Genomic DNA, 26356 nt, shown 5'->3' on the forward strand with positions numbered 1-26356 from the left:
ACCTGAACCTTAACTTGCATCTGTTTGTTACCAAAGTACAATCATTAGGAGATATCACGCAAAAGATTTGACTGGATTAACTTCTTTTGAAGGGCGGACATGGCTTGTGTCATGAACAGATGTTGAGGTAACTTTGGGTGTGGCACAGGGAAGTTAGTTGGGGCTCTATGTTTTTATATTAATGACCTTGTAGACGTTACTAGCAGTGATCTCTCATTTTTTGCAGGTGATACATTTAGCTGTAACATGACAAATGTCATGGGATTACTCCTACTGTTGCGTCACATTACTTTGTCTGGTATAGTGCAGCAACTTGACATAGCATCATGTAACGAGTCATTAGAAACCCCTGCAGAAATACTGAGCCATGTTTCTTCTATAGCCATCCATAAATCTAAGTGTTGCCACTGCAAGATTTTAGGCATGAAATGACCTCTGTATGCCCCATAAATGTTCAATGGGGTTCATGTCTGACAATATGGGTGGAAAAATCCTTCATTAAAATTGACCAAAATGTTTAACATGGCACACTGTCATCCATAAAAATTCTATTATTGTATTGGAATATGAAGTCCATAAATGACTGCAGATGGTCTCCAAGTAGCCAAACAAAACCATCTCCAATCAATAATCGGTTCAGTTGGACCAGAGAACCCATTCCACTATTATGGAGCCACCATCAGCTTTCACAGTTCCTAGTTGACAACTTGGATCCATGGATTTGTGGAGTCTGCATCACATAATAATCCTACCATATGCTATTACCAACTGAATTCTGGACTCATCTGACCAGGCCACAGTTTTCCAATTATCTAGTGTGCAACTTATATGGTCACTAGCCCAGGAGGGGTGCTGCAGGCCACACCATGCTGTTAGCAAACATGTCCTAATCAGTTATCTGCTGGCATAGCTAATTAATGTCCTAATGGATGCATTTGTCACACATCCCACATTGATTTCTGCAGTTATTTCACACAGTGTTGCCTGTGTCAGCAATGACAACTCTGTGCTGCTCTCTCATCAAGTGAAGGCTGTTTGCCATGTTGTCCATGGTGCAAGATAAAGCCTGAAACCTGGTATTTAAGCATGCTCTTGACGCTATCATTTAATACTGAATCCCTAAATGATTTCCAAAATGGAATGACTCGCATGTCTAGCTCCAACTGCAATCAGTGTTTGAAGTCTCTTACTGTCATGCTCACAATCACGCCTTATACCATTTCACATTAACCTCTTGAGCAAAAACGACAGTTTAGCTCAGCTCAGCTCAGCCAATGCACTGGCCTTTTATACCCTACATAAGCAATACTACCACCACCTATATAAGTGCATATCACTATCCCATGAATTGTCACCTCATTGTAATTAAGTACAGTGTGACATAAGTGACAATCTTCAGTTTCATCATGTCAAGATTTAGAGCTGGTGCAAAAAAAAAATGGCATCTTGTTTTAAATGTTGAGAAATGAAATACTGAGCACTTCACTTCACAAAATGAAAAACTTAACGTCCTATGACTATCATATCAATAGTCAGAATTTCTGTCGTGAGTAAAGCTGCTAGCAGATTTCAGTTTATTGGTAGTATACTGTGGAAACGCAATCAGTCTACAAAGGAGATTGCTGGCAAATCACTCTTTTAACCCACGCAAGAATATTACTGATGTGTATGGGACCCACATCACTTAGGGCCAACAGGTGATACTGAACGTGTACAGAGACTAGTGGCACAAATAGTCACAGGTTTGTTTAATCTGTGGGAGTGTCACAGAGATGCTGACAAAACTGAAGTAGCAGACTCTTGAAGATGGACAAATTATCCTAAGAAAGCTTACTTATGAAATATAAGGAACTGGATTCAAATGTACTACAACCACTTGATGTATTGCTCCCACAGGGATTGCAAGGAGAAGGTTAAATTGATTAAAGCATGCATGGAAACATGCAAACAATTATTCTTCTTGCACTCTGTATGTGAATGGAACAAGTAAAAACCCTAATAAATGGTACAATGGGATGCACCGTCTGCCATGAACTTCACAGTTGCTCGCAGAGTATAGATTTAGATGTAGTGTGTAGATAGTGTTATTAGATGGGCAAATCAACAAGGAATCGTGTCAAGTAACCACCAGCAAATATATAGACTACTAAGGGTGACTTTAGATGAACAAAGTATTAAATGCCAAACATGAAAGTGAATTTTTGTGCTCTAGAAAATTCTGCTATTTTTTTTCCACTTATAGTGACCTCTGATTCCTTGAAGGCAGACAGTCACTAAATGAAATGCCCAATATGGACTTTTTACAACGTTTATGCTTGTTTCTTTCTCAGACAGTAGTTGAATTATCAAGTGGGTGGCAGGAGACATGTATGTAATGGAGAATCACAATCTGGAAGACCAAATTTTACACAATTCTCACAACAAACAGATTGCAGTGGGATGTAAACAGCTTACCTGCATCATCAGATCTCCTCTTTCTTCGAAAATCTGATGTATCAGAAAACCGCCTTTCCTGGAAGAACAAAAGTTCGGCACTTTAATAAATGTAAATGAACAAAATTTGAGTGCAAATCACTATCAGAAATACTGCAATACATCTACATTTATACTCTGCAAACCACTTGATTTTAACAGTAGAGGTGACATATCATACTATTTATTAGGGTTATGAGAGAAGATTAACTGTTACCATACAGATGTTGTGTCAAACAATAGACAGCAAGCCAAGACAGTGTTTGGACAGTATACACTGTGTTCTTTCATCTGCCTCTACCTTCCCACTTCATTTCCATTCCCCAACACCACTGACACAAGCTGGAAGAGGCCCTTTGACATGAGTGTAAAAAGGAACTATCTGTCTCCACATTCCATAGGTTAGCACACTTGGTTCAAGCAAATCTGAGTGTAGTACTAAAAGACAAATTTATTACTTGCCCATTGGATAGTAGGCACTTCTGTGATAATTGTTGCAGAGCTTAAGAAGGTGACTTTAATGAAAAATCTGTATGAGCATTTAATCATATGATAAATTGATGCACTAAGTAAATGAACTATGAAATTTTGGAAGGAGACTCATCAAACCAAGTAAAAGTAGCCCCTGGCTTGCACAAAAGGAGTGTTGGAACCCTCATCATTCTTGTTTTCTGTTAGCAAGCTGACCAACAGTACAAATAGCAACCTCAGACTTTTCACAGATGACACTTATCAATAATTAATTATTGTCAGGAAATAAGTTGCAGGAATAAGCAACCGGATGTGGAAAAAAATCCAAGTGTAGCAGACTGGTACCAATATTTGATGTACAGAAAGGTAAAACTAAGCATCTCAAAAAATAAGAAAGTACCCTACCCTATTACTACATTATCAATGATTCAATATTATAATCAATAAACTGAGGCAATAATTTGTAGGGATACAAATTGTATTAGCTCCATCACAGGTGGATGACTCCAATTCATGCGTATGGCCAATCTTAGGTAACTGTTGAAGTATGAGGGACCAGGCCATTTGTTCAGCTGATTCTCAATGTATACAAAGAAGGATGGCACATATGGTCACAGATTTCCTTGACTGATGAGAGCCATACTATTCAAAAGATAGATACAAATTATTCCACAAAAGTCAACTTCTGAAAGTACAAGAACCAGTATTAGGGAATAACCTAGAAATATTCTTCAGCCTCATCCTTGTATCTGCCTTGGGAACTCCAAAAACAAAATTGGACTATTTACTGTACACGTGGAAGCATTTATGCATTCATTCATTATTCCTCACTCCATGCACAACTACAATAACGAGAAATTCTAAAACATGGTAATGTGCAAAGTGCCCCCTGCCATACACTTCACAGTCATTTGAGGAGTATGTATGCAAATGTAGACACACATATTTTCCATCCTCAATACTTAAATGCATTTCACTCACAAGAATAATGATAGTTCCACAGTACTCGCTATATGGCAAGTATGAACTGTAAGATTGAGCAGTTTCTCTATTTTAAACCTTAAATGCATGAACTTTTTATTTTTACTGAAAAATTGCAATGTTTGTATTAACATCTAGAAAAAGAGTAAAAAGTTATTTCAAAATTTGATGCAGTTACAAATTAATGTTTTGTAGCTGATGAACTATGTAATGCATTTATCAGTTTACTAACATGCTACAGTGGCAACCTTGCATCGACTAGTTCCAGTAATTGAGATCCAATGTGTAAGTGAGAATTGTGTATACATGCACATACAGGATTTTCTTAACAGATATTAAAGAAAGGGAAACAAATAGTATCCAAGTCTCAGGAGATTATGAATAGCAAAACAATTTATTTAAATAAAGGACAAATTAATTCAAAATTTTTCAACCCATTTTGGGACTAAGAATTATGTCCTACTGCATTTGAAATGACAAAGCAATTTTTGTTTTTGTTGAAACACAATGTAACTACACACTTCAAAATAAACCCTGGTAAATCCACTACATCCAGGAAAATTACATCTCTGGCTTACTTCCAATTAACACACATGATTGTGTCTTACATCATTGGTAGCACATGAGCTGTTGGTTTTTTGTCATCAGTCTACTGACTGGTTTTATACAGCCCGCCACAAATTCCTTTCCTGTGCTACTGTGCTAACCTCTTCATCTCAGAGTAGCACTTGCAACCTACATCCTCAATTATTTGCTTGACGTATTCCAATCTCTGTCTTCCTCTACAGTTTTTGCCCTCTACAGCTCCCTCTAGTACCATGAAAGTCATTCCCTCACGTCTTAGCAGATGTCCTATCATCCTGTCCCATCTCCTTGTCAGTGTTTTCCACATATTACTTTCCTCTCCGATTCTGTGTAGAACCTCCTCATTCCTTACCTTATCAGTCCACCTAATTTTCAACATTCGTCTATTGCACCACATCTCAAATGCTATGTTTCACTACCATATAATGCTGTACTCCAGACGTACATCCTCAGAAATTTCTTCCTCAAATTAAGGCCGGTATTTGATATTAGTAGACGTCTCTTGGTCAGAAATGTCTTTTTTGCCATAGCGAGTCTGCTTTTGATGTCCTCTTTGTTCCGTCCGTCATTGGTTATTTTACTGCCTAGGTAGCAGAATTCCTTAACTTCATTGACTTCGTGACCATCAATCCTGATGTTAAGTTTCTCGCTGTTCTCATTTCTACTACTTCTCATTACCTTCGTCTTTCTCCAATTTACTCTCAAACCATACTGTGTACTCATTAGACTGTTCATTCCGTTCAGCAGATCATTTAATTCTTCTTCACTTTCACTCAGGATAGCAATGTCATCAGCGAATCGTATCATTGATATCCTTTCACCTTGTATTTTAATTCCACTCCTGAACCTTTTGTTTTTATTTCCATCATTGCTTCCTCAATGTACAGATTGAAGAGTAGGGGCGAAAGGCTACAGCCTTGTCTTACACTCTTCTTAATATGAGCACTTCGTTCTTGATCGTCCACTCTTATTATTCCCTCTTGGTTGTTGTACATATTGTATATGACCCATCTCTCCCTATAGCTTACCCCTACTTTTTTCAGAATCTCGAACAGCTTGCACCATTTTATATTGTCGAACGCTTTTTCCAGGTCGACAAATCCTATGGAAGTGTCTTGATATTTCTTTAGCCTTGCTTCCATTATTAACCGTACCGTCAGAATTGCCTCTCTCGTCCCTTTACTTTTCCTAAAGCCAAACTGATTGTCACCTTGCGCATTCTCAATTTTCTTTTCCATTCTTCTGTATATTAATCTTGTAAGCAGCTTCGATGCATGAGCTGTTAAGCTGATCGTGCGATAATTCTCGCACTTGTCAGCTCTTGCCGTCTTCAGAATTGTGTGGATGATGCTTTTCCGAAAGTCAGATGGTATGTCACCAGACTCATATTCTACTCACCAACATGAATAGTCATTTTGTTGCCACTTCCACCAATGATTTTAGAAATTCTTATGTAATGTTATCTATCCCTTCTGCCTTATTTGACCGTAAGTCCTCCAAAGCTCTTTTAAATTCCGATTCTAATACTGGATCCCCTATCTCTTCTAAATCGACTCCCGTTTCTTCTTCTATCACATCAGACAAATATTCACCCTCATAGAGGCTTTCAATGTATTCTTTCCACCTATCTGCTCTCTCCTCTGCATTTAACTGTGGAATTCCCGTTGCACTCTTAATGTTACCACCGTTGCTTTTAATGTCACCAAAGGTTTTCCTCAGCGACTTGTATTTCTGTATTCCTGATTTTCCCGGAACATGTTTGTACTTCATCCTTTCATCAATCAACTGAAGTATTTCTTCTGTTACCCATGGTTTCTTCACAGCTACCTTCTTTGTACGTATGTTTTCCTTCCCAACTTCTGTGATGGCCCTTTTTAGAGATATCCATTCCTGTTCAACTGTACTGCCTACTGCGCTATTCCTTATTGCTGTATCTATAGCGTTAGAGAACTTCAAACGTATATCGTCATTCCTTAGTACTTCCATATCCCACTTCTTTGCATATTGACTAATGTCTTAAACTTCAGCCTACTCTTCATCACTACTATATTTTGCTCCTGGGTACACCTTACAATCCAGTATCTGATTTCGGAATCTCTGTCTGACCATGATGTCATCTAATTGAAATCTTCCCGTATCTCCCAGCCTTTTCCAAGTATACCTCCTCCTCTTGTGATTCATGAACAGGGTATTCACTATTACTAGCTGAAACTTGTTACAGAACTCAATTAGTCTTTCTCCTCTTTCATTCCTTGTTCCAAGCCCATATTCACCTGTAACCTTTTCTTCTACTCCTTCCCCTATAACTGCATTCCAGTCGCCCTTGACTATTAGATTTTCGTCCCCCTTTACATACTGCATTACCCTTTCAATATCCTCATACACTTTCTCTATCTGTTCATCTTTAGCTTGCGACGTCGGCATGTATACCTGAACTATCGTTGTCGGTGTTGGTCTGCAGTCGATTCTGATTAGAACAACCCGGTCACTGAACTGTTCACAGTAACACACCCTCTGCCCTACCTTCCTATTCATAACGAATCCTACACCTGTTATACCATTTTCTTCTGCTGTTGATATTACCTGATACTCATCTGACCAGAAATCCTTGTCTTCCTTCCACTTCACTGACCCCTACTATATCTAGATTGAGCCTTTGCATTTTCCTTTTCAAATTTTTTAGTTTCCCTACCACGTTCAAGCTTCTGACATTCCACGCCCCGACTCGTAGAACGTTATCCTTTTGTTGATTATTCCATCTTTTTCTCATGGTAACCTCCCCCTTGGCAGTCCCCTCCCGGAGATCTGAATGGGGGACTATTCCGGAATCTTTTGCCAATGGAGAGATCATCATGACACTTCTTCAATTACAGGCCACATGTCCTGTGGATACACGTTACGTGTGTGTAATGCAGTGGTTTCCATTGCCTTCTGCATCCTCATGTCGTTTATCATTGCTGATTCTTCCGCCTTTAGCGGCAATTTCCCACCCTTAGGACAAGAGAGTGCCCTGAACCTCTATCCGTTCCTCCGCCCTCTTTGACAAGGCCGTTGGCAGAATGAGGCTGACTTCTTATGCCGGAAGGCTTCAGCCGCCAATGCTGATTATTTATCAAAATTTAGGCAGTGGCGGGGATCAAACCCGGGACCAAAGACGTTTTGATTATGAATCAAAGACGCTACCCCTAGACCACGGTTCTATCCTATTGTTGGTACTCTACTCTTAATTGCTTAGATTTTTCTTGTACTTCATTGCCTTATCTCCGTCATTTTGGTGCATTGGTACCTATCTGGCACAAGCATTCGGCAACCTCCATACAAAATTTGCTTCCACTCTGTGACAGAGCTGGAAGACCCCAAGACTCAAGGAGCCAACACAATTGCCAGCTCACCTCTGCATTCAAGCAAATTACAGAGAACATTGGTGAAACTAATTGGGCTATAACTGTCCCATCTCTATACGGTGCTTACTCAGTTTCAGTACTGGGAAGATAATGCTTTCTCACTAATTTGATGGAACTCACCCTTGCACATATACAGTTTAAGATGCAAGGTTATGATGCTGACAATAAGCTGATAGGTTATTATTTGGTTGTGCATGCAGTCTGGCCCTCGGGCTGTGTCAGGACAGTGGGCTAGGACACTAACTCCCACTTGCTGAATGGAGCATTATATGGCTCCAGGTGGAAGACAGCGAAAGATAATTGCTTTTGCCACTCACTCCTTTGGGACACTAAAGCTGGTTGGTAATTATTTGATGCAGAGGCTTGGACATAAAGCAGAGCAAGATTTTCAATGGTGGTGTCTGGGTCATTGTAGACAGTGTCATTCAAGTTAATGCAGTCACACCTGCATATGTCTGGTATCCACGGAGATGTGTGACCTTACCCCAAACCTGCTGCAGAGATGCTCCTGGTCTCGTGGTTAAAGATGCTTGTTTCTGTTTTATTATGTGGTGGGCTTGGGCATGGACCCATTTAAAGGCAATAAGGTGCTCCATAGATGAGTGCTGGTTATGGCACTAGAGAGCCTGTCTATGACCTCTAATGGCGTCCAATTTTTGTTGACCACCAAGGTATAGTCTTCCTTTGGGGAAGGTCCGATGACAGGAGAGCACCAAATCTGCTGCCGAAAGAATGAGTGGAGTTGTACTCTGGACTGCCTCACTGATATCTCCACACAACAGGGAGCTGACGGTGGCAGCAAATGTTAAAGCACCCCAGTTGACACTTAAGACCCCATCTGGGCAGGCATACATGGGAGTGATACTGAGAAGTACAGGAGGATTGTGAAGTGATCCCCACCATACAGGTCACAGGTCATCATTGACCCTCCAGGGGAGAGAGAGAGAGAGAGAGAGAGAGAGAGAGAGAGAGATATGGATGGATGGATGGATGGATGGATGGATGGAGACAAGAGCTGCAAATGCAAAAGGCAACTGCTGAGGAAGTTCCACAGATCAAGCAGAAGTTTGTGGGGGAATCAATATTCAAGAGGCAAAGGTCAAGATGTGCTGGTAAATCTACAAGGTTTGATTGTAGTTCCACCCCTACCCCTCCCCTCCCACATAGATAGTACAGAGGTTACCAGTCCTCCAGCATGTCTCTTAGGTTTTCTCCAAATCGAAAAACAAAGCCACAATCTGGAATTTCTGCATAAGACCATTCATGGCATGGGTCAACAAAGTGACTACATGGTCAACTGCAGAGTGGAGCACTCAAAATCCACACTGTGCTGTGGTTAGTTCTGAGACTTGAGCCGCCATACCAGCTGGGCATCAACTGTACATTCCATTACCTTGCAAACACAGCTTGTGAGAGAAAGAGGACGGTAGCTAGAAGTAAGGTGTTTGTCCATACCTGGCTTAGATATAGGTACAACAGTGACTTCATGCCAGTGTCTGAGAAACTTGCCCTCTGCCCAGATGCTGTTGTATGTATGAAGCAGAGGGTGCTTGCCCACATGAGAGAGGTGCTGCAGCAGCAGCTGAACATGAACAGTGTCTGACCCTGGGGCGGAGCATGATCTAGCTCCCTCACAGGAAAGGCATCATTGTAGCACTCATGATTCTGAGAAGACAAGGGGAACATCCGACCCTCCTGCATTCATTTCCGATGGATAAACACAGGAGGATAGTGGGTAGAGCTGAAAATCTCCGCGAAATGGTGGCCCAAGTTTATGGGGGTGGTAATAGGTTCCACAATGACATCATTTGCTACTGTCAGGTAGGTAATTGGGGAATGGATCTTGGTCCCAGAAAGCTGTCAGAGGTTGGTCCACACGGCAGAAGAGGGAGTGAACTGTTAAAACAACTACTGAATGAAATCCGGCTAGCTTTTTGCTACCCTGAAGAACAACTACACTATGCACACAACTATTTATAATTAATGAAGTTTACCATTGTATAAGGACATTTAAAAACCTGTAGAGTACATCTCCATGCATCACAGAATGCCTAAGACTGCCAAGGGACAGGCACATGGCGTGGTAAAGAGGAAATGTGAGGAATGGAATGTTCTGCAGTGGTAAGAATAACATTTGTAAGATATTCATCTGGTCATCACAACTGGGGAAATGTTTTTCATCAATTCACCAGGGAGGAGTAAAGCAGACTGTTGACCATAGTAAGCTACCATTTGGGTGTGTACTTGGGTGGGGTAGAAGTCAGCAAACATATAGCACATGGGAAATGGTTGCTTGAGTATGTTTCAGAGTGAATGGGCCACTTGAGACAATGAACAAGCTGGGTGGTGCAGAAGGACAGGTCCAAATTGGAACAGGTATGTGTGGAGTCCAAAAGGAATGTGAGCCTCCTGTGTTAAGGCACAAACAAGTAAATTCATTAAGAAGGTCAGCCAAGAGGGCACCTCTCTGACAGGCTCTGGGAGAACCTGAAAGGGAATGGTGTGCACTGAAGTCACCCATCAACAGCAAGTGTTGAGGCAACTGCCCAATAAGCTGGAAGAAATCTGCCCTGGTGACATTGGATAATGGAGGAATGTAAATGTCACTAAGGGAAAAGGGTAAGTGCCGACATCAGGAGAGAAGATCAAAATACACCGGGAAGAAATGTAGAAACTCAAAGTGGTCATGAGGATGCAATTTTGTTTCTTGAAAGCAGAGAACAAGTAGATGCTGTGATTCTAAAAGCAGCTGTAAATCCTTTGTTGGATTGAAGGTAGTCATGAGGAAAAATGAAGTGTTGTCACCCCAGTGGCTGCCGAGAGCCAGCCTGCAAAGACACGCTGTGACAGGGCACAGAAGCTGGAGGCTCCTGCTCCATGAGGTTCACAGAAGCATCGGCTTCCTTCTGCTGTCGGCCTGTGGAGTCCAACGCAGAAAAATGTTTGGTGGTGTACACCGGCGACACAGATGTCGGCTAGAAGGGGGTATCATATGGTGACACCAGTGAAGAGGATCTTCAGGTCATGAAGGAGACCATTCACCTTTGTTTGACTTCCTTGAGTTTTCCGGTTAGTCAAGGAAGATTCAGATACTGGTTGGCTGGAGAGACATAGGAAGTCTTCAAGAGTATTCCTTATGCCCTTTCTGGCCGGCTTTTTTTTGTTTTTTTGTTATGGTTTTAGGGCGCAAAACTGCAACAGTCATTAGCGCCCAGGCTGTGACTTAGGAAAAGGTAAAAAAACGAAACTGGAAACCAGCAGCAATGGGAACGAAACTCAAAAAACTGAAAACTAAAAACAGAAGGAAAGCTTAAAAAACCACTACAGAAGGGGGTTGGTTGTCCCCAAATAGAGCTTCAAATGACTGACGTCATGTCACTGGCACTAATAAATCAAGAACGCGATCGGCTGAGCGCGTGTCATCTGCTAAAATAGAAAATATATCAGGTGACAGCTGTAGACTGGCGCGTAACGGAGTAAAATAGGGGCAGTCAAGTAAAAGGTGTCTTACCGTCCACAGCTGAGAGCAGTGGGGACAGAGTGGGGGAGGATCGCCGCTTAAAAGATGTCTATGGCTAAAAAGACAGTGCCCTATCCGAAGTCCAGTTAAAATTACCTCCTCCCGACGCCGCGTTCGGGACGAAGAGGTCCAAGCACAAGGAAGAGCTTTCACGTCCCGCAATTTATTATGGGGAAGTGTCGACCAATGCGTGTGCCATAAAAGAGCAACACGACGACATAAAACACACTGTAGATCGACGAAGGGAATCATGCGAATAGCTGGCCAAAGGAGAGAGACTGCAGCCTTGGCCGCTATATCGGCCGCCTCGTTTCCACAGATACTAAAATGTCCTGGGACCCAGACGAACGCCACAGAGACGCCCCCCAAGTGGAGCAAGTGGAGGCAGTCCTGAATCCGGTGGACCAGTGGGTGGACAGGGTAGAGAGCTTGGAGACTGAGGAGAGAGCTGAAAGAATCTGAACAGAAAACATACTGTATCTGCTGATGGCGACTGATGTATTGGACAGCCTGGAGAACAGCGCAAAGCTCCGCAGTATAAACCAAACACTGGTCGGGAAGCCGAAATCGATTTGGGGTGTCGCCAACAATATAGGCACTCCCTACACGAAACGACGTTTTTGAGCCATCAGTGTAAATAAATTTGTGCACATAGAGCAGCAAATGCTCGACGATAAACAAGTGAAGGGGTACCATCCTTGGGAAACTGACTAAGGTCACGGAGCAGGCAGGTCCAGGGACGGAGCCAAGGTGGTGCTGTACCCCAAGTTCTCAAGAAAGTTTTAGGAAAGCCGACGGAAAGAGAATGGAGCAGTTGATGGAAGCCAATTCCCGGTGGTAGTAGGGAGGAAGGGTGGCCTGCATACCCTAAATCCAAGAAGCTGTCGAAAAAATGTCATGGGCTGGATTAGCAGGCTTGGAAGACAGATGGCTAGCATAACGACTCAGAAGGACAGCCCGCCGATTGGACAGCGAGGGTTCAGCAGTCTCAGCATAAACGCTTTCCACAGGGCTGGTGTAAAAAGCTCCAGCCACTAAAAGTAATCCACGGTGGTGGACAGAGACGCCGAAGAATAGACGGCCGAGCGGAGGAGTAAACTATGCTTCCATAGTCCAATTTCGAGCACACTAAGGCGCGATAGAGGCGGAGAAGGACCACTCGGTGCGCTCCCCAGGAGGTACCATTCTGGACACGGAGGGTGTTGAGGCATCGCAGACAGCGAGCCAAAAGATAGGAAACGTGGGAGGACCAACACAGTTTTCTGTCAAACATAAGACCCAAGAATTTAGCGACGTCGGAAAACGGAAGGCTATCAGGTCCTAGATGTAAGGAAGGTGGAAGACACTCCGTACGACGCCACAAATTAACACAAACGGTCTTACTCTGAGAAAAGCGGAAGCCTGTTCCGCTGCTCCAAGAGTGGAGGCAATTGAGACATCCTTGGAAACGTCGTTCAAGAAGACTTGTCCGTTGAGAGCTGTAGTAGATCGCAAAATCGTCCACAAAGAGGGAGCCCGAGACATCAGAAAGCAGAAAATCCATAATTGGATTTATGGCAATGGCAAACAGTAGAACACTTAGCACAGAGTCCTGGGGTACCCAATTTTCTTGGGAGAAAGTACGGGAGAGAGTAGTGTTCACCCGCAACTCTAAATGTGCGCTCTGCCATAAATTCGCGAAGAAAAAGGGGCAGCCGACCTCAAAAGCTCCAAGAGAACAGTGTGCGGATGATGCCTGTCCTCCAACAGGTACCGTATGTTCTCTCCAGATCAAAAAATATTGCTACTGTTGGGCGTTTCTGGAGAAAATTGTTCATAATATAAGTGGAGAGAGCAACAAGATGGTCAACTGCAGAACGATGCTTTCGGAAACCGCATTGGGCAGGTGTTTAAAGACTGCGGGATTCCAGCCACCAAGCAAAACGGCAATTCAACATACGCTCCAAAACCTTACAGACACTACTCGTGAGAGAAATGAGGCGGTAGCTAGAGGGGAGATGTTTGTCCTTTCCAGGTTTCGGAACAGGAACGACCATAGCTTCCCTCCATCGTCTGGGAAAAGTACTGTCGGTCCAAATTCGATTATAAAGGCGAAGGAGGTAACGCAGACTATGGTATGATAAATACATTAACATTTGGATGTGGATACCATCCGGTCCTGGGGCGGAGGAACGAGAATACGAGTGCATGTTGGAGTTCCCGCATGGAGAAAACGGTATTATAGCTTTCGCTATTTTGAGAGGAGAATGCAAGAGGTTTCACTTCCGCTGCACGTTTCTTCGGGAGAAATGCTGGCGGGTAATTTGAAGAGCTCGAAATCTCAGCAAAGTCTTGACCCAATGAGTTATAAATTGCGACGGGGTCCACTAATGTCTCATGCGCGACAGTGAGGCCAGATAACCGTCGAATCCGACACCAGACTTCCGAGGAGGGATTTAAGGTGTTAAATGAGCTAGTAAAGAAGTCCCAGCTTGCCTTTTTGCTGTCGCGGATGACGCGACAGCATCGCTCACGGAACTGCTTATAGCGGATACAGTTGGCGAAAGTAGGATGGTGTCTGAAAACGTCAAGAGCACGTCGTCGCTCACTTATTGCGTCACTGCATGCCCCGTTCCACCAATGAACTGGGGGGCGCTGGGGCAAATCGGAGGTGCGAGGTATTGAACGTTCCGCAGCTGTAAGAGTAACGTCTGTAATATGAGTGACCTCATCGTCGACGCTAGGAAAGTGACGGTCATGGAATGTCGCTAGAGACGAAAAAAGTGTCCAATCGGCTTGGGCAAACTTCCAGTGTCGCGGGCGCATATATGGCAGTTGTGGCTGCAATCGAAGGACACATGGAAAGTGGTCACTCGAGTGTGTATCAGCAAGGGCGAACCATTCAAAGCGCCGAGCTAGCGGAACAGTACCGACCGAAAGGTCCAAATGAGAGAAATTTGTCGTGGAGGCAGACGAAAATGTAGGGTCCCCAGTGTTGAGGCAGACAAGATCCGCTTGGTGGAAGACGTCTATCAGTAGTGAGCCACACGGACAAGGATGTGGAGATCCCCAAAGTGGGTGGTGGGCATTTAAGGCCCCAAGCTGACCAAGAAGATGGAGATCAGCTCGTGCCACTGGTGTGGACGATGGAATGTAACAGTACAAAGAGAAAAGGTGTTCCAGAAAGGGAAAGACGGCGACAGCTTGGAAGGAAGTGTTTAAGGGGACTGGTTGATGATGGAGAGTATCATGGGGAAGAAGCACGAGTCCTCCTTGGGCTGGAGTGCCAGCTTTGTTTCCTGAAGACAGAAGATGACGCTGAGTAGGAGCTTAAGAGGATCGACAATTCATCCAGATTGGCTCGAATGTCGCAGATATTCCAATGGATAATGGACATAGGGTGGACAGAAAATGGAAGAATGTGACCAAGGTTGCCCTCAACTCAACTGCTCGGAGCTTGCGACCGACAGCGTGGAACGGCATTCAGCCGAAGGCAGAAGATCCTGATCCGTAGGTTGTTCAGGAGCAGCTCCTGCCACCAGCGATCGGCCGATTGACCGGCCGCCAGTAGGGCGCCACGGCGACACAGAAGACGGCCGAGGGCGGCTACCGCCAGGTGGTGCTGTAGATGAGACACGCCGTGGCGGAGTAGGAGAGGAACTCTTTCTTATTAGCCTTCTTGGAAACAGGATGTTTAGATGGAGGAGGAATCGACGGTTGTGAAGTTGGGGTACGTAAAAAATCTTCACGAGTAGGCTCTTTTCTGGAAGTCCGGTTGTCTGACTTGGGGGCTCGAGATTTAGCAGAACCCGACGAAGGGTGAGCCATAGAGTGAGCAGGCGAAAGTGTGGAGGTTGAACGGGCGATCTTTGCGCTGGCCGATCTGACGACTGTGGCACTAAAGGTGAGATCACAAGTCTGCGTGGCCGCCTCCTTTGTTGGCCGAGGAGAGGCAAGGACAGTGCTGTATTTTCCTGTCTGAAGCACAGTGGGCTTTCGACTGGCTAATAATTTTCGAGCAGCAAAGGTCGACACCTATTCCTTCACTCTGATTTCCTGAATGAGCTTTTCGTCTTTAAAAATGGGGCAATCTCTAGAGGAAGCAGTGTGGTCACCCATACAGTTGATGCAACGAGGGGATGGAGATGGACAAGCACCCTCATGGGCATCCTTACCACACGTAACACATTTGGCCGGATTGGAACAGGACTGGCTGGTATGATTGAACCACTGACACCAATAGCAACGCGTAGGGTTTGGGATGCAAGGGTGAACGGAAATTCTCATTGCCCGCTTTTGTGTTCGATGGGAGTTGAACTCTGTCAAATGTCAAGAAGACAGTACAGGTTGGAATGATGTTCGTGTCAACCCTTTTCACGCCTCTGAACAGCTGTGTCGCCCTGGTCAGACAGTTTTGAATTTCCTCGTCGCACAGTCCGTCGAGGGAGCGTGTATAAATGACCCCACATGCTGAATTTAAGGTGTGGTGCACTTCCACCCAGACAGGGAAGATGTGTAGCAGAGAAGTACACAGCAATTTTTGTGCCTGGGGGGCACCGACTGTTTCTAACAACAAGGTGCCATTTCGTAATCTGGAACAAGACTTCACAGGACCTGCAATTGCGTCGACACCTTTCTGAATAATGAAAGGGTTGACTATGGAGAAGTCGTGACCTTCGTCAGACCGACAAACAACAAGGAACTGTGGCAACAATGGAAGAACTGTCTGTGGGTGACACTCAGTGAAATTACGATTGTGAGCAGACATAGTAGAAGATGAGGAAACCATTGCGGAAGTAACCCCCATGATTACCGGCGTTTCAGATGGTGTGTTCCTCCCTTGTGGGGGTCCCTCTCTGAGGGCACTCCCGCCTTAGGTGATTGTTCACACCTCAGGTCACACCTCCCGAGAAACTGACAGGGACCAATCGACATTTTCGGAAGGTATCAGCTCGGGTAATCACCCCTCCCTGGGCCTGGCCGTTACCACGGGTACGTACATGTCCTACCTGTCTACCCGGGGTGGGGAATTATGCTTTACCCAATCACCGGCTATGCCTGGAAATTCGTGGGTCGAACTTCGGACACGCACATGGAGGAAAAAAGGGAAAGGGAAAAACAAATAAAGGGAAAGGAAAGAAGAGAGGTCTACATCGCCACAGCGGAGACAAGGGTAAAGGCGAGGGGCCAAGGAAAAGAGGAGGACGGGCGGAAGCGAGGGCGGAAGCGAGGGCGGAAGCGAGGGCGGAAGCGAGGGCGGAAGCGAGGACGGAAGCGAGGACGGAAGCGAGGACGGAAGCGAGGAAGGACGGAAGCGAGGAAGGACGGAAGCGAGGAAGGACGGAAGCGAGGAAGGACGGAAGCGAGGAAGGACGGAAGCGAGGAAGGACGGAAGCGAGGAAGGACGGAAGCGAGGACGGAAGGAAGGAAGGACGGAAGGAAGGAAGGACGGAAGCGAGGAAGGAAGGAAGGAAGGAAGGAAGGAAGCGAGGAAGGAAGGAAGGAAGGAAGGAAGGAAGCGAGGAAGGAAGGAAGGAAGGAAGGACGGAAGCGAGGAAGGAAGGAAGGAAGGAAGGACGGAAGTGAGGAAGGAAGGAAGGAAGGAAGGACGGAAGCGAGGAAGGAAGGAAGGAAGGAAGGAAGGACGGAAGCGAGGAAGGAAGGAAGGAAGGAAGCGAGGAAGGAAGGAAGGACGGAAGGACGGAAGCGAGGAAGGAAGGAAGGACGGAAGGACGGAAGCGAGGAAGGAAGGAAGGAAGGAAGGAAGGAAGCGAGGAAGGAAGGAAGGAAGGAAGCGAGGAAGGAAGGAAGGAAGGAAGGAAGGAAGGAAGCGAGGAAGGAAGGAAGGAAGGAAGGACGGAAGCGAGGAAGGAAGGAAGGACGGAAGCAAGGAAGGAAGGAAGGAAGGAAGGACGGAAGCAAGGAAGGAAGGAAGGAAGGACGGAAGCAAGGAAGGAAGGACGGAAGCAAGGAAGGAAGGACGGAAGCAAGGAAGGAAGGACGGAAGCAAGGAAGGAAGGACGGAAGCAAGGAAGGAAGGACGGAAGCAAGAAAGGAAGGACGGAAGCAAGAAAGGAAGGACGGAAGCAAGAAAGGAAGGACGGAAGCAAGAAAGGAAGGACGGAAGCAAGAAAGGAAGGACGGAAGCAAGAAAGGAAGGACGGAAGCAAGAAAGGAAGGACGGAAGCAAGAAAGGAAGGACGGAAGCAAGGAAGGAAGGACGGAAGCAAGGAAGGAAGGACGGAAGCAAGGAAGGAAGGACGGAAGCAAGGAAGGAAGGACGGAAGCAAGGAAGGAAGGACGGAAGCAAGGAAGGAAGGACGGAAGCAAGGAAGGAAGGACGGAAGCAAGGAAGGAAGGACGGAAGCAAGGAAGGAAGGACGAAGCAAGGAAGGAAGGACGAAGCAAGGAAGGAAGGACGAAGCAAGGAAGGAAGGACGAAGCAAGGAAGGAAGGACGAAGCAAGGAAGGAAGGACGAAGCAAGGAAGGAAGGACGAAGCAAGGAAGGAAGGACGAAGCAAGGAAGGAAGGACGAAGCAAGGAAGGAAGGACGAAGCAAGGAAGGAAGGACTAAGCAAGGAAGGAAGGACGAAGCAAGGAAGGAAGGACGAAGCAAGGAAGGAAGGACGAAGCAAGGAAGGAAGGACGAAGACTTGCAAGCAGAGAGAGCAAACAATGTGTTACATTTTCGAGCATCCAGCTCCGGACGTAGGCACAAAACATACTCCCAGAGTGGGACAAAGGGAAGGAAAGAGGTGGTGGTGAGGGGGGGGGCAAAGATGGGGATGGGGAAGGATGCAGAAAAGGAAGGTATGCAGCCCCGAAATGAAGGAGGGCCACATTAGCTCAGGGTCCCGTGCTGACTACGCACGTATCCACGAAAGAGGGGGGGGGCTGCTTGTTGTGTAGCTGCTGACTTCACCCCATGGAGCGGAAGTTTGGTCGCATGTTGCACAGCTGGAGGAGCAGATGGGGGATGCTACCAAGGTGCAGGGCAATTTCACAACCATGGTGCTAAATTTAAGGTCACATGCCTGTAAGGCCACATCCTCCATGGAACGAGATGTAGCAACAGAGGTACTGTAAGTGCCAGATGGTAGAACACAGGGTTTCCCACTAGCCAACAACTTGTGAGCGACTGGGTGAGGCACTTTTCCTTCCTCCCATCTCCAGGAGAGCCCGCTCATTGAGATACTTTGAACAGTCATGGAAGGAGGAGCATGGTTGCCATTGCAGTTGATGCAACGGGCAGAAGGAGGTGGGAAATCACCCTCATGAGAATCTGTACCACATATTATACGTTTGGATGGGTGTTGGCAGGACTATAATGTGATTGTTACAATTACACTCATACTATTGCATTGGATTTGAAATATATGGCCTGACTGTGATAACTTCATAACCTGCTTTGATCTTTAATGGAAGGATCACTCCACCAAAAGAGAGAGAGAGAGAGAGAGAGTGAGTGTGGACACTTACGAGGCGTCTACTTTTTCGTCACCTGTTGTACTGTAATGAGAGCCTGATCAGAGAGATATGTTTGTATGTCTGCCTTTGTCAGATCATCTAGCAGCCTAGTATAAATAACACAGCAGGAGGAATTCAGTGTTCAATGGGCCTCAACATTAACAGGATAGCCATGCAGGAGTGTAAAGCTGCAAGCAGTTGGTGCTCGAGAATCAAAAGTAGCCTCAAAAGCTAAGTGCCACTCTGTAAAAAATAGCAGGATTTCACAGGGATGGCAATTGCATCAACACCTTTCTGATTAATTGGATTTACCGTTGCAAAGGACTGACCATCTTTAGTACATGATACCAGTAGGAATCATGGTGGAGTTTGAATTGGTTGCTTCATTCTGTTTACTTTTTGTAGACATTGATTGTGAAAACAATTGTTTCATTGGAAGAAACTCACCCATGATTGCCACCATCTCCAATGGTGTGCTCCTTCAATCTGGGTGCTCCCTCACCAGGGATGCACCAGGGTGATTGTTCACACCTCAAGTCACACCTCGCAAACACCTGACGGGGGGGTCCAATTGCCAATTTGGGAAGGTAGCAGCTTAGGCATATCACCATTCCCTGGGCCTCGCGTGTATCAGGGGTTATGTGCGATCCCTACCTGTCGACCCATGGCTGGGATTTACATGTTACCCAATCACCTGTTGTGTGTCAGATGCATAGTAGGCCTTCAGGAGTACACAGCGAGGAAGAAGGAAAAGAGGAACCCCAAATGCTGAAGTGGAGGAATGACAAGAGAAAGGAAACAAAGAAAGGAAAAGGGAATGAAAAACTGGGAACAAAAAACCGTGGTGAGACTGTTCTTATGTCAGCAACAGACAGTGCTGAACATTCCCAGTAACACACCTGACATGTCCCCAAGGGAGGGGAAAAAGAATAGCAAGGGGAAAGTATGCAGCATGGAAGGGAAAAGATCCTGCAAAGGCTGGGGTCACATGGTAACCAAACAAAAACCGTCAAAGTGTGGCAAATTGAAAACTGACCACAGAGTCCAAGTGGACCCAGATAGCAAATTCTTCCAGTGTAGTACGAAGTGAGATCTGTGTACTAACAATGTCCATATAGACCAACATGCAAACACCACCGGAAGCCATTGAAGGGACAATCTCATTCCAAAAAAGCATAGCATCTATGAATGGTTGGTGAGTGAGCATGAGTAAACAGATTCCTGGAGAACAGCACAAGCTGTCAAAAGGCAATAGGGGATTGCAACTCTGGGAGGTGATGATAGTTTCCATTACAGTTCCACTGAATAAGCACAGAGTGGGTATCTAAATGGATGGTGAACAGACGAGCCAATCACATCACCAGATCACCACCCATCACTGATGAGTACAGGTGTCATCCATCAATAATTGGACAGACTCAGGTTGTGAGGGGAAGATGGCTCATCTACAAGTACCATGGGGACATAGTCCTGAGACAGATGTTTCTTTTTCATCATCTTCATCAGCCGAAAGCATGTGACCTTGGGGAACACAGACTGTGTCCCATGGCCAAGTTGTGATACCAGGCCTCCGACCAGGAAGACCCCAGGGAGAGGTCCCAGAAGGGAACCCAATCACAAGTGGTTTGCCGAAAACTTAACACTTTTCTGCCCAGTAAGGGAGAGTGGCTCGTGGAGGGGAGGGCGTGGGAACTGCAGTGAAGGGAAGACGAAAGGGGGGGGGGGGGGGGGAGAGGACTAGGGTATGGAGAAAGGGGGAAGGATGTAACAGAGACAAAGGCAGAAGCCATCGACACAGGTGAAGTCTGTCATTTTTTGACGAACCTCAGTGTAAGATAAACTATCAAGGGACTTTTCTCTCTTTTTCCTTCTTATAAAACAGGCTATCTGGTGAACATCAAGTGTGTTGGTTGGAACAATAAACACATATGGCTGGCAGAACGTAAGGGCTCCACTCATGGGGTGGGTGTCCATGTTCATCTAATAGAGCGGGAAGATGTGCCTGAAACACAAGCTGCATAAACACCACATGTGTGTCAAAACATATGGCTTCATGACTCACCAATAACACAAAAGCCTTGCCCTTCTCCAGGAGCATATCTCCCTCAAATGCCAGCATAACTGCATCAGTACCACTGCAATTCGCATTACGACCTGAACCATATTCAAAGACTGGTGGGGTGTAACGGACAGAGGGATGTTCTGATGTTGCCAAGATACGCAGAAGCACAAAAGGCACTGAGTGGCAGAAATAGTTTTTATGAACAGTGAAGTCAACCACATCTTACCAAGAGAACCCACATTGCCAAATTTATGTGACATTTTACACAAACAATAATGTTGGTGTGGTGGTGGTGGCGGTGGTGAATGTGTGTATATGAGCATGCAACATCTCAGCATCAGCAGTCAGGTCACTGTGTTGCCAAGGGGCTTAGCCAGATGGGTACATATCAGCCCCATCACACTGATTGGCCACATGTGGTGGAGTGAAGGGAGAGGCGGCGAAAGGGAGAGGCGGCGAAAGGGAGAGGCGGCGAAAGGGAGAGGCGGCGAAAGGGAGAGGCGGCGAAAGGGAGAGGCGGCGAAAGGGAGAGGCGGCGAAAGGGAGAGGCGGCGAAAGGGAGAGGCGGCGAAAGGGAGAGGCGGCGAAAGGGAGAGGCGGCGAAAGGGAGAGGCGGCGAAAGGGAGAGGCGGCGAAAGGGAGAGGCGGCGAAAGGGAGAGGCGGCGAAAGGGAGAGGCGGCGAAAGGGAGAGGCGGCGAAAGGGAGAGGCGGCGAAAGGGAGAGGCGGCGAAAGGGAGAGGCGGCGAAAGGGAGAGGCGGCGAAAGGGAGAGGCGGCGAAAGGGAGAGGCGGCGAAAGGGAGAGGCGGCGAAAGGGAGAGGCGGCGAAAGGGAGAGGCGGCGAAAGGGAGAGGCGGCGAAAGGGAGAGGCGGCGAAAGGGAGAGGCGGCGAAAGGGAGAGGCGGCGAAAGGGAGAGGCGGCGAAAGGGAGAGGCGGCGAAAGGTAGAGGCGGCGAAAGGTAGAGGCGGCGAAAGGTAGAGGCGGCGAAAGGTAGAGGCGGCGAAAGGTAGAGGCGGCGAAAGGTAGAGGCGGCGAAAGGGAGAGGCGGCGAAAGGGAGAGGCGGCGAAAGGGAGAGGCGGCGAAAGGGAGAGGCGGCGAAAGGGAGAGGCGGCGAAAGGGAGAGGCGGCGAAAGGGAGAGGCGGCGAAAGGGAGAGGCGGCGAAAGGTAGAGGCGGCGAAAGGTAGAGGCGGCGAAAGGTAGAGGCGGCGAAAGGTAGAGGCGGCGAAAGGGAGAGGCGGCGAAAGGGAGAGGCGGCGAAAGGGAGAGGCGGCGAAAGGGAGAGGCGGCGAAAGGGAGAGGCGGCGAAAGGGAGAGGCGGCGAAAGGGAGAGGCGGCGAAAGGGAGAGGCGGCGAAAGGGAGAGGCGGCGAAAGGGAGAGGCGGCGAAAGGGAGAGGCGGCGAAAGGGAGAGGCGGCGAAAGGGAGAGGCGGCGAAAGGGAGAGGCGGCGAAAGGGAGAGGCGGCGAAAGGGAGAGGCGGCGAAAGGGAGAGGCGGCGAAAGGGAGAGGCGGCGAAAGGGAGAGGCGGCGAAAGGGAGAGGCGGCGAAAGGGAGAGGCGGCGAAAGGGAGAGGCGGCGAAAGGGAGAGGCGGCGAAAGGGAGAGGCGGCGAAAGGGAGAGGCGGCGAAAGGGAGAGGCGGCGAAAGGGAGAGGCGGCGAAAGGGAGAGGCGGCGAAAGGGAGAGGCGGCGAAAGGGAGAGGCGGCGAAAGGGAGAGGCGGCGAAAGGGAGAGGCGGCGAAAGGGAGAGGCGGCGAAAGGGAGAGGCGGCGAAAGGGAGAGGCGGCGAAAGGGAGAGGCGGCGAAAGGTAGAGGCGGCGAAAGGTAGAGGCGGCGAAAGGTAGAGGCGGCGAAAGGTAGAGGCGGCGAAAGGTAGAGGCGGCGAAAGGTAGAGGCGGCGAAAGGTAGAGGCGGCGAAAGGTAGAGGCGGCGAAAGGGAGAGGCGGCGAAAGGGAGAGGCGGCGAAAGGGAGAGGCGGCGAAAGGTAGAGGCGGCGAAAGGTAGAGGCGGCGAAAGGTAGAGGCGGCGAAAGGTAGAGGCGGCGAAAGGTAGAGGCGGCGAAAGGTAGAGGCGGCGAAAGGTAGAGGCGGCGAAAGGGAGAGGCGGCGAAAGGGAGAGGCGGCGAAAGGGAGAGGCGGCGAAAGGGAGAGGCGGCGAAAGGTAGAGGCGGCGAAAGGGAGAGGCGGCGAAAGGGAGAGGCGGCGAAAGGGAGAGGCGGCGAAAGGGAGAGGCGGCGAAAGGGAGAGGCGGCGAAAGGGAGAGGCGGCGAAAGGGAGAGGCGGCGAAAGGGAGAGGCGGCGAAAGGGAGAGGCGGCGAAAGGGAGAGGCGGCGAAAGGGAGAGGCGGCGAAAGGGAGAGGCGGCGAAAGGGAGAGGCGGCGAAAGGGAGAGGCGGCGAAAGGGAGAGGCGGCGAAAGGGAGAGGCGGCGAAAGGGAGAGGCGGCGAAAGGGAGAGGCGGCGAAAGGGAGAGGCGGCGAAAGGGAGAGGCGGCGAAAGGGAGAGGCGGCGAAAGGGAGAGGCGGCGAAAGGGAGAGGCGGCGAAAGGGAGAGGCGGCGAAAGGGAGAGGCGGCGAAAGGGAGAGGCGGCGAAAGGGAGAGGCGGCGAAAGGGAGAGGCGGCGAAAGGGAGAGGCGGCGAAAGGGAGAGGCGGCGAAAGGGAGAGGCGGCGAAAGGGAGAGGCGGCGAAAGGGAGAGGCGGCGAAAGGGAGAGGCGGCGAAAGGGAGAGGCGGCGAAAGGGAGAGGCGGCGAAAGGGAGAGGCGGCGAAAGGGAGAGGCGGCGAAAGGGAGAGGCGGCGAAAGGGAGAGGCGGCGAAAGGGAGAGGCGGCGAAAGGGAGAGGCGGCGAAAGGGAGAGGCGGCGAAAGGGAGAGGCGGCGAAAGGGAGAGGCGGCGAAAGGGAGAGGCGGCGAAAGGGAGAGGCGGCGAAAGGGAGAGGCGGCGAAAGGGAGAGGCGGCGAAAGGGAGAGGCGGCGAAAGGGAGAGGCGGCGAAAGGGAGAGGCGGCGAAAGGGAGAGGCGGCGAAAGGGAGAGGCGGCGAAAGGGAGAGGCGGCGAAAGGGAGAGGCGGCGAAAGGGAGAGGCGGCGAAAGGGAGAGGCGGCGAAAGGGAGAGGCGGCGAAAGGGAGAGGCGGCGAAAGGGAGAGGCGGCGAAAGGGAGAGGCGGCGAAAGGGAGAGGCGGCGAAAGGGAGAGGCGGCGAAAGGGAGAGGCGGCGAAAGGGAGAGGCGGCGAAAGGGAGAGGCGGCGAAAGGGAGAGGCGGCGAAAGGGAGAGGCGGCGAAAGGGAGAGGCGGCGAAAGGGAGAGGCGGCGAAAGGGAGAGGCGGCGAAAGGGAGAGGCGGCGAAAGGGAGAGGCGGCGAAAGGGAGAGGCGGCGAAAGGGAGAGGCGGCGAAAGGGAGAGGCGGCGAAAGGGAGAGGCTTCATTGAACGCCCATGTGTTCTGCTCATGGTTCAATGTAATTCAAGACCAATGGAGGAGGAGTGACATATGCTACAATTTACATTTCTGAACAATATGATGCAATCTTCTTGCAACTGTGAAGAAACCACAAAATTACATTTCTGGACAAATTAAAGAGGCATATAAAAAACTTATTAAAAACTTGAATTCAAAGTATAGATGTTCCACAAAAGCAAGGAAAGATGCAGATTGTGATGAAAGCTTCAGTTTGCCAAATTCTCTTAAATTTTTCACACTGGGGCAAGTGTAACTCATTTTCAAAGAAAAATTACATTTTTTGAATAGTTTTATAGTGCAACATCAATACCACATATTTAAGTTTTTAGTTAGTGTATTTTGTTCACAGTACTGACTTAATATCCCACAGAAACACTTACATCATCTGATGAAGCTATAACCTTCAGCTCCAGGCCTTTTCTGTGTTCCATGATGGGACTGTAACAAATGAACACACATTGCGCACTGGAATAATGTAATTTACTACTACTGTCACAAATATAATTAAACATAAAATTAAGATAATATCCCTGGTACTGATGTGACATAGGATTTAATTTCCAATGCAGTTGAAAATTTTTCATACTGAGAGAAATTTAATGAATTCCAATAAACTAAATTTACAAATGAAGGTGAAAACAATTTGTTACGAAAACACCACATTTTCATGATGATATAAAAAATGGTCATTGATGTCTGTCTGTTTGCAGAGTTTCATAGGTAAATTGCCCTCTGAAACTGATTTTCATTGTGTATAGATGACCAGTAAATTGTCAAGTATACTTTATGAACTAAACCCTAGGTGCCCAGTGTTCAAAATGTTAATATCAACTTCCTTTCACTGCATGTCTGAACACAGGAGGAAAATTCACTTCAAAACAGAAAGACCATAAGGTGTGATACCTTCCATGACAAAGAAAGGTGGGACACCTGCTACAATTATTGCACAATCTACTGATGCTACACAGGAATCTGGTTGCTTGAGCCAACACCATAGTTACAGAAATATTACGTACTTACTATATGCACTAATGATTCTGAAAATTCCATCCCCAAAAATACTCACATGAGTGAAATGCACTTTGACTGTATATGGGACAGTAGTGTGTGTTTTAGATTTGAAGGGATATGCATCTCCAGAGAACAGGGGTTATCAGTACACAATTTAAATGTGCAACAGTACAGCAGTGTGTTTTCAGCTGAGAATCTGACCTCAAAGTCTAGGATACCATAAGGGGTTGTCAAATTGCATATCCAGTGTCAGATTACCCACTTGGCCAATTTATATTCAAGGTCACCCCCAGTCCCCTTCTCCCACATAGCCACTGGGAATTCATAAAGGTCAGATAAATTGATTTCAAAGTGAGTTGAAAGTCTTGTTAGATAAGGCTAACAGGGAATTCAATTATGTAATTGTAATTAGTGATCTAAACATTAACACACTGAAATACAATTGTTATACAAGGTGCTCTTAAGATCTGATTAAAACCTATGGACTTAATTTAACAGTAGGCAGCCCCATGAGGTGCTGTGAAAATACAGAAGCATTTCTAGATCATGTAATCATTAATACACAACAGAGCAGGCAGACAGTACAGTTCATATACATAACCATTGTAGACCATTATAGGGTATTAGTTAAATCAGCAAACAGCATAGGAAGGCCAGAAAAAATGTTTAAAGACCTTAGACAAACTAAACATACAAACATATGTAGGCTAGAAAGGCTATTGGAAATCAAAGATTTTAGTGAACTATACTTAACAGAAAACCTAGATGAAGGATGGGAATCCCTCTGAAATACATTAGGCCATTACATAGATTTTCATGACCATTAATACATAGGGAAATAAATGAGAAGTATAATGAAAGTAGAGGTAAAAAGGAAGAGGTGGAAATTGTGTACAAAATTGTTGGCTAAGACCAACCCAAATGAATAGGGATGCATGTAGCGAAAAGAA

General features: G+C 47.2%; 2 protein-coding genes across 2 annotated transcripts in view; one reads left to right on the plus strand and one right to left on the minus strand.

Moving 5' to 3' along the window:
- The window catches only part of LOC126228026 (apical junction molecule-like), a 122920-nt gene extending 120545 nt beyond the window's left edge, over nt 1-2375 (plus strand). The window contains exon 7 of the mRNA XM_049942271.1: nt 2331-2375. Within this exon, the coding sequence (XP_049798228.1) occupies nt 2331-2375 (45 nt within the window). The remainder of the gene's footprint in view (nt 1-2330) is intronic.
- Nucleotides 2376-2382: 7 nt separating this feature from the next.
- LOC126228028 (uncharacterized) lies at nt 2383-24826 on the minus strand. Its single transcript, XM_049942272.1, has 4 exons — nt 24776-24826; nt 17139-17309; nt 16623-16732; nt 2383-2389 (listed from the first exon to the last, which is right to left on the minus strand). Exons 1-4 carry the CDS (start codon nt 24824-24826, stop codon nt 2383-2385), a joined length of 339 nt encoding a protein of 112 aa, XP_049798229.1.
- Between the last annotated feature and the right edge of the window lie 1530 nt (nt 24827-26356).

This window comes from Schistocerca nitens, unplaced genomic scaffold (genome assembly GCF_023898315.1).
Source record: "Schistocerca nitens isolate TAMUIC-IGC-003100 unplaced genomic scaffold, iqSchNite1.1 HiC_scaffold_351, whole genome shotgun sequence".
NCBI lineage: Eukaryota > Metazoa > Arthropoda > Insecta > Orthoptera > Acrididae > Schistocerca > Schistocerca nitens.

Bases quoted from the DNA above. Each gene is read 5' to 3' on its own strand.
- LOC126228028 (XM_049942272.1), bottom strand. From the start codon at position 24,826: ATGGAACACAGAAAAGGCCTGGAGCTGAAGGTTATAGCTTCATCAGAT. The intron at 17,310-24,775 runs GTAAGTGTTTCT...TCCTTCCTTCCT, and splicing joins TTATAGCTTCATCAGATGAT to TCCTTCCTTGCTTCCGTCCT. The intron at 16,733-17,138 runs GTCCTTCCTTCC...GCTTCCGTCCTT, and splicing joins TTCCTCGCTTCCGTCCTTCC to CCTCGCTTCCGTCCTTCCTC.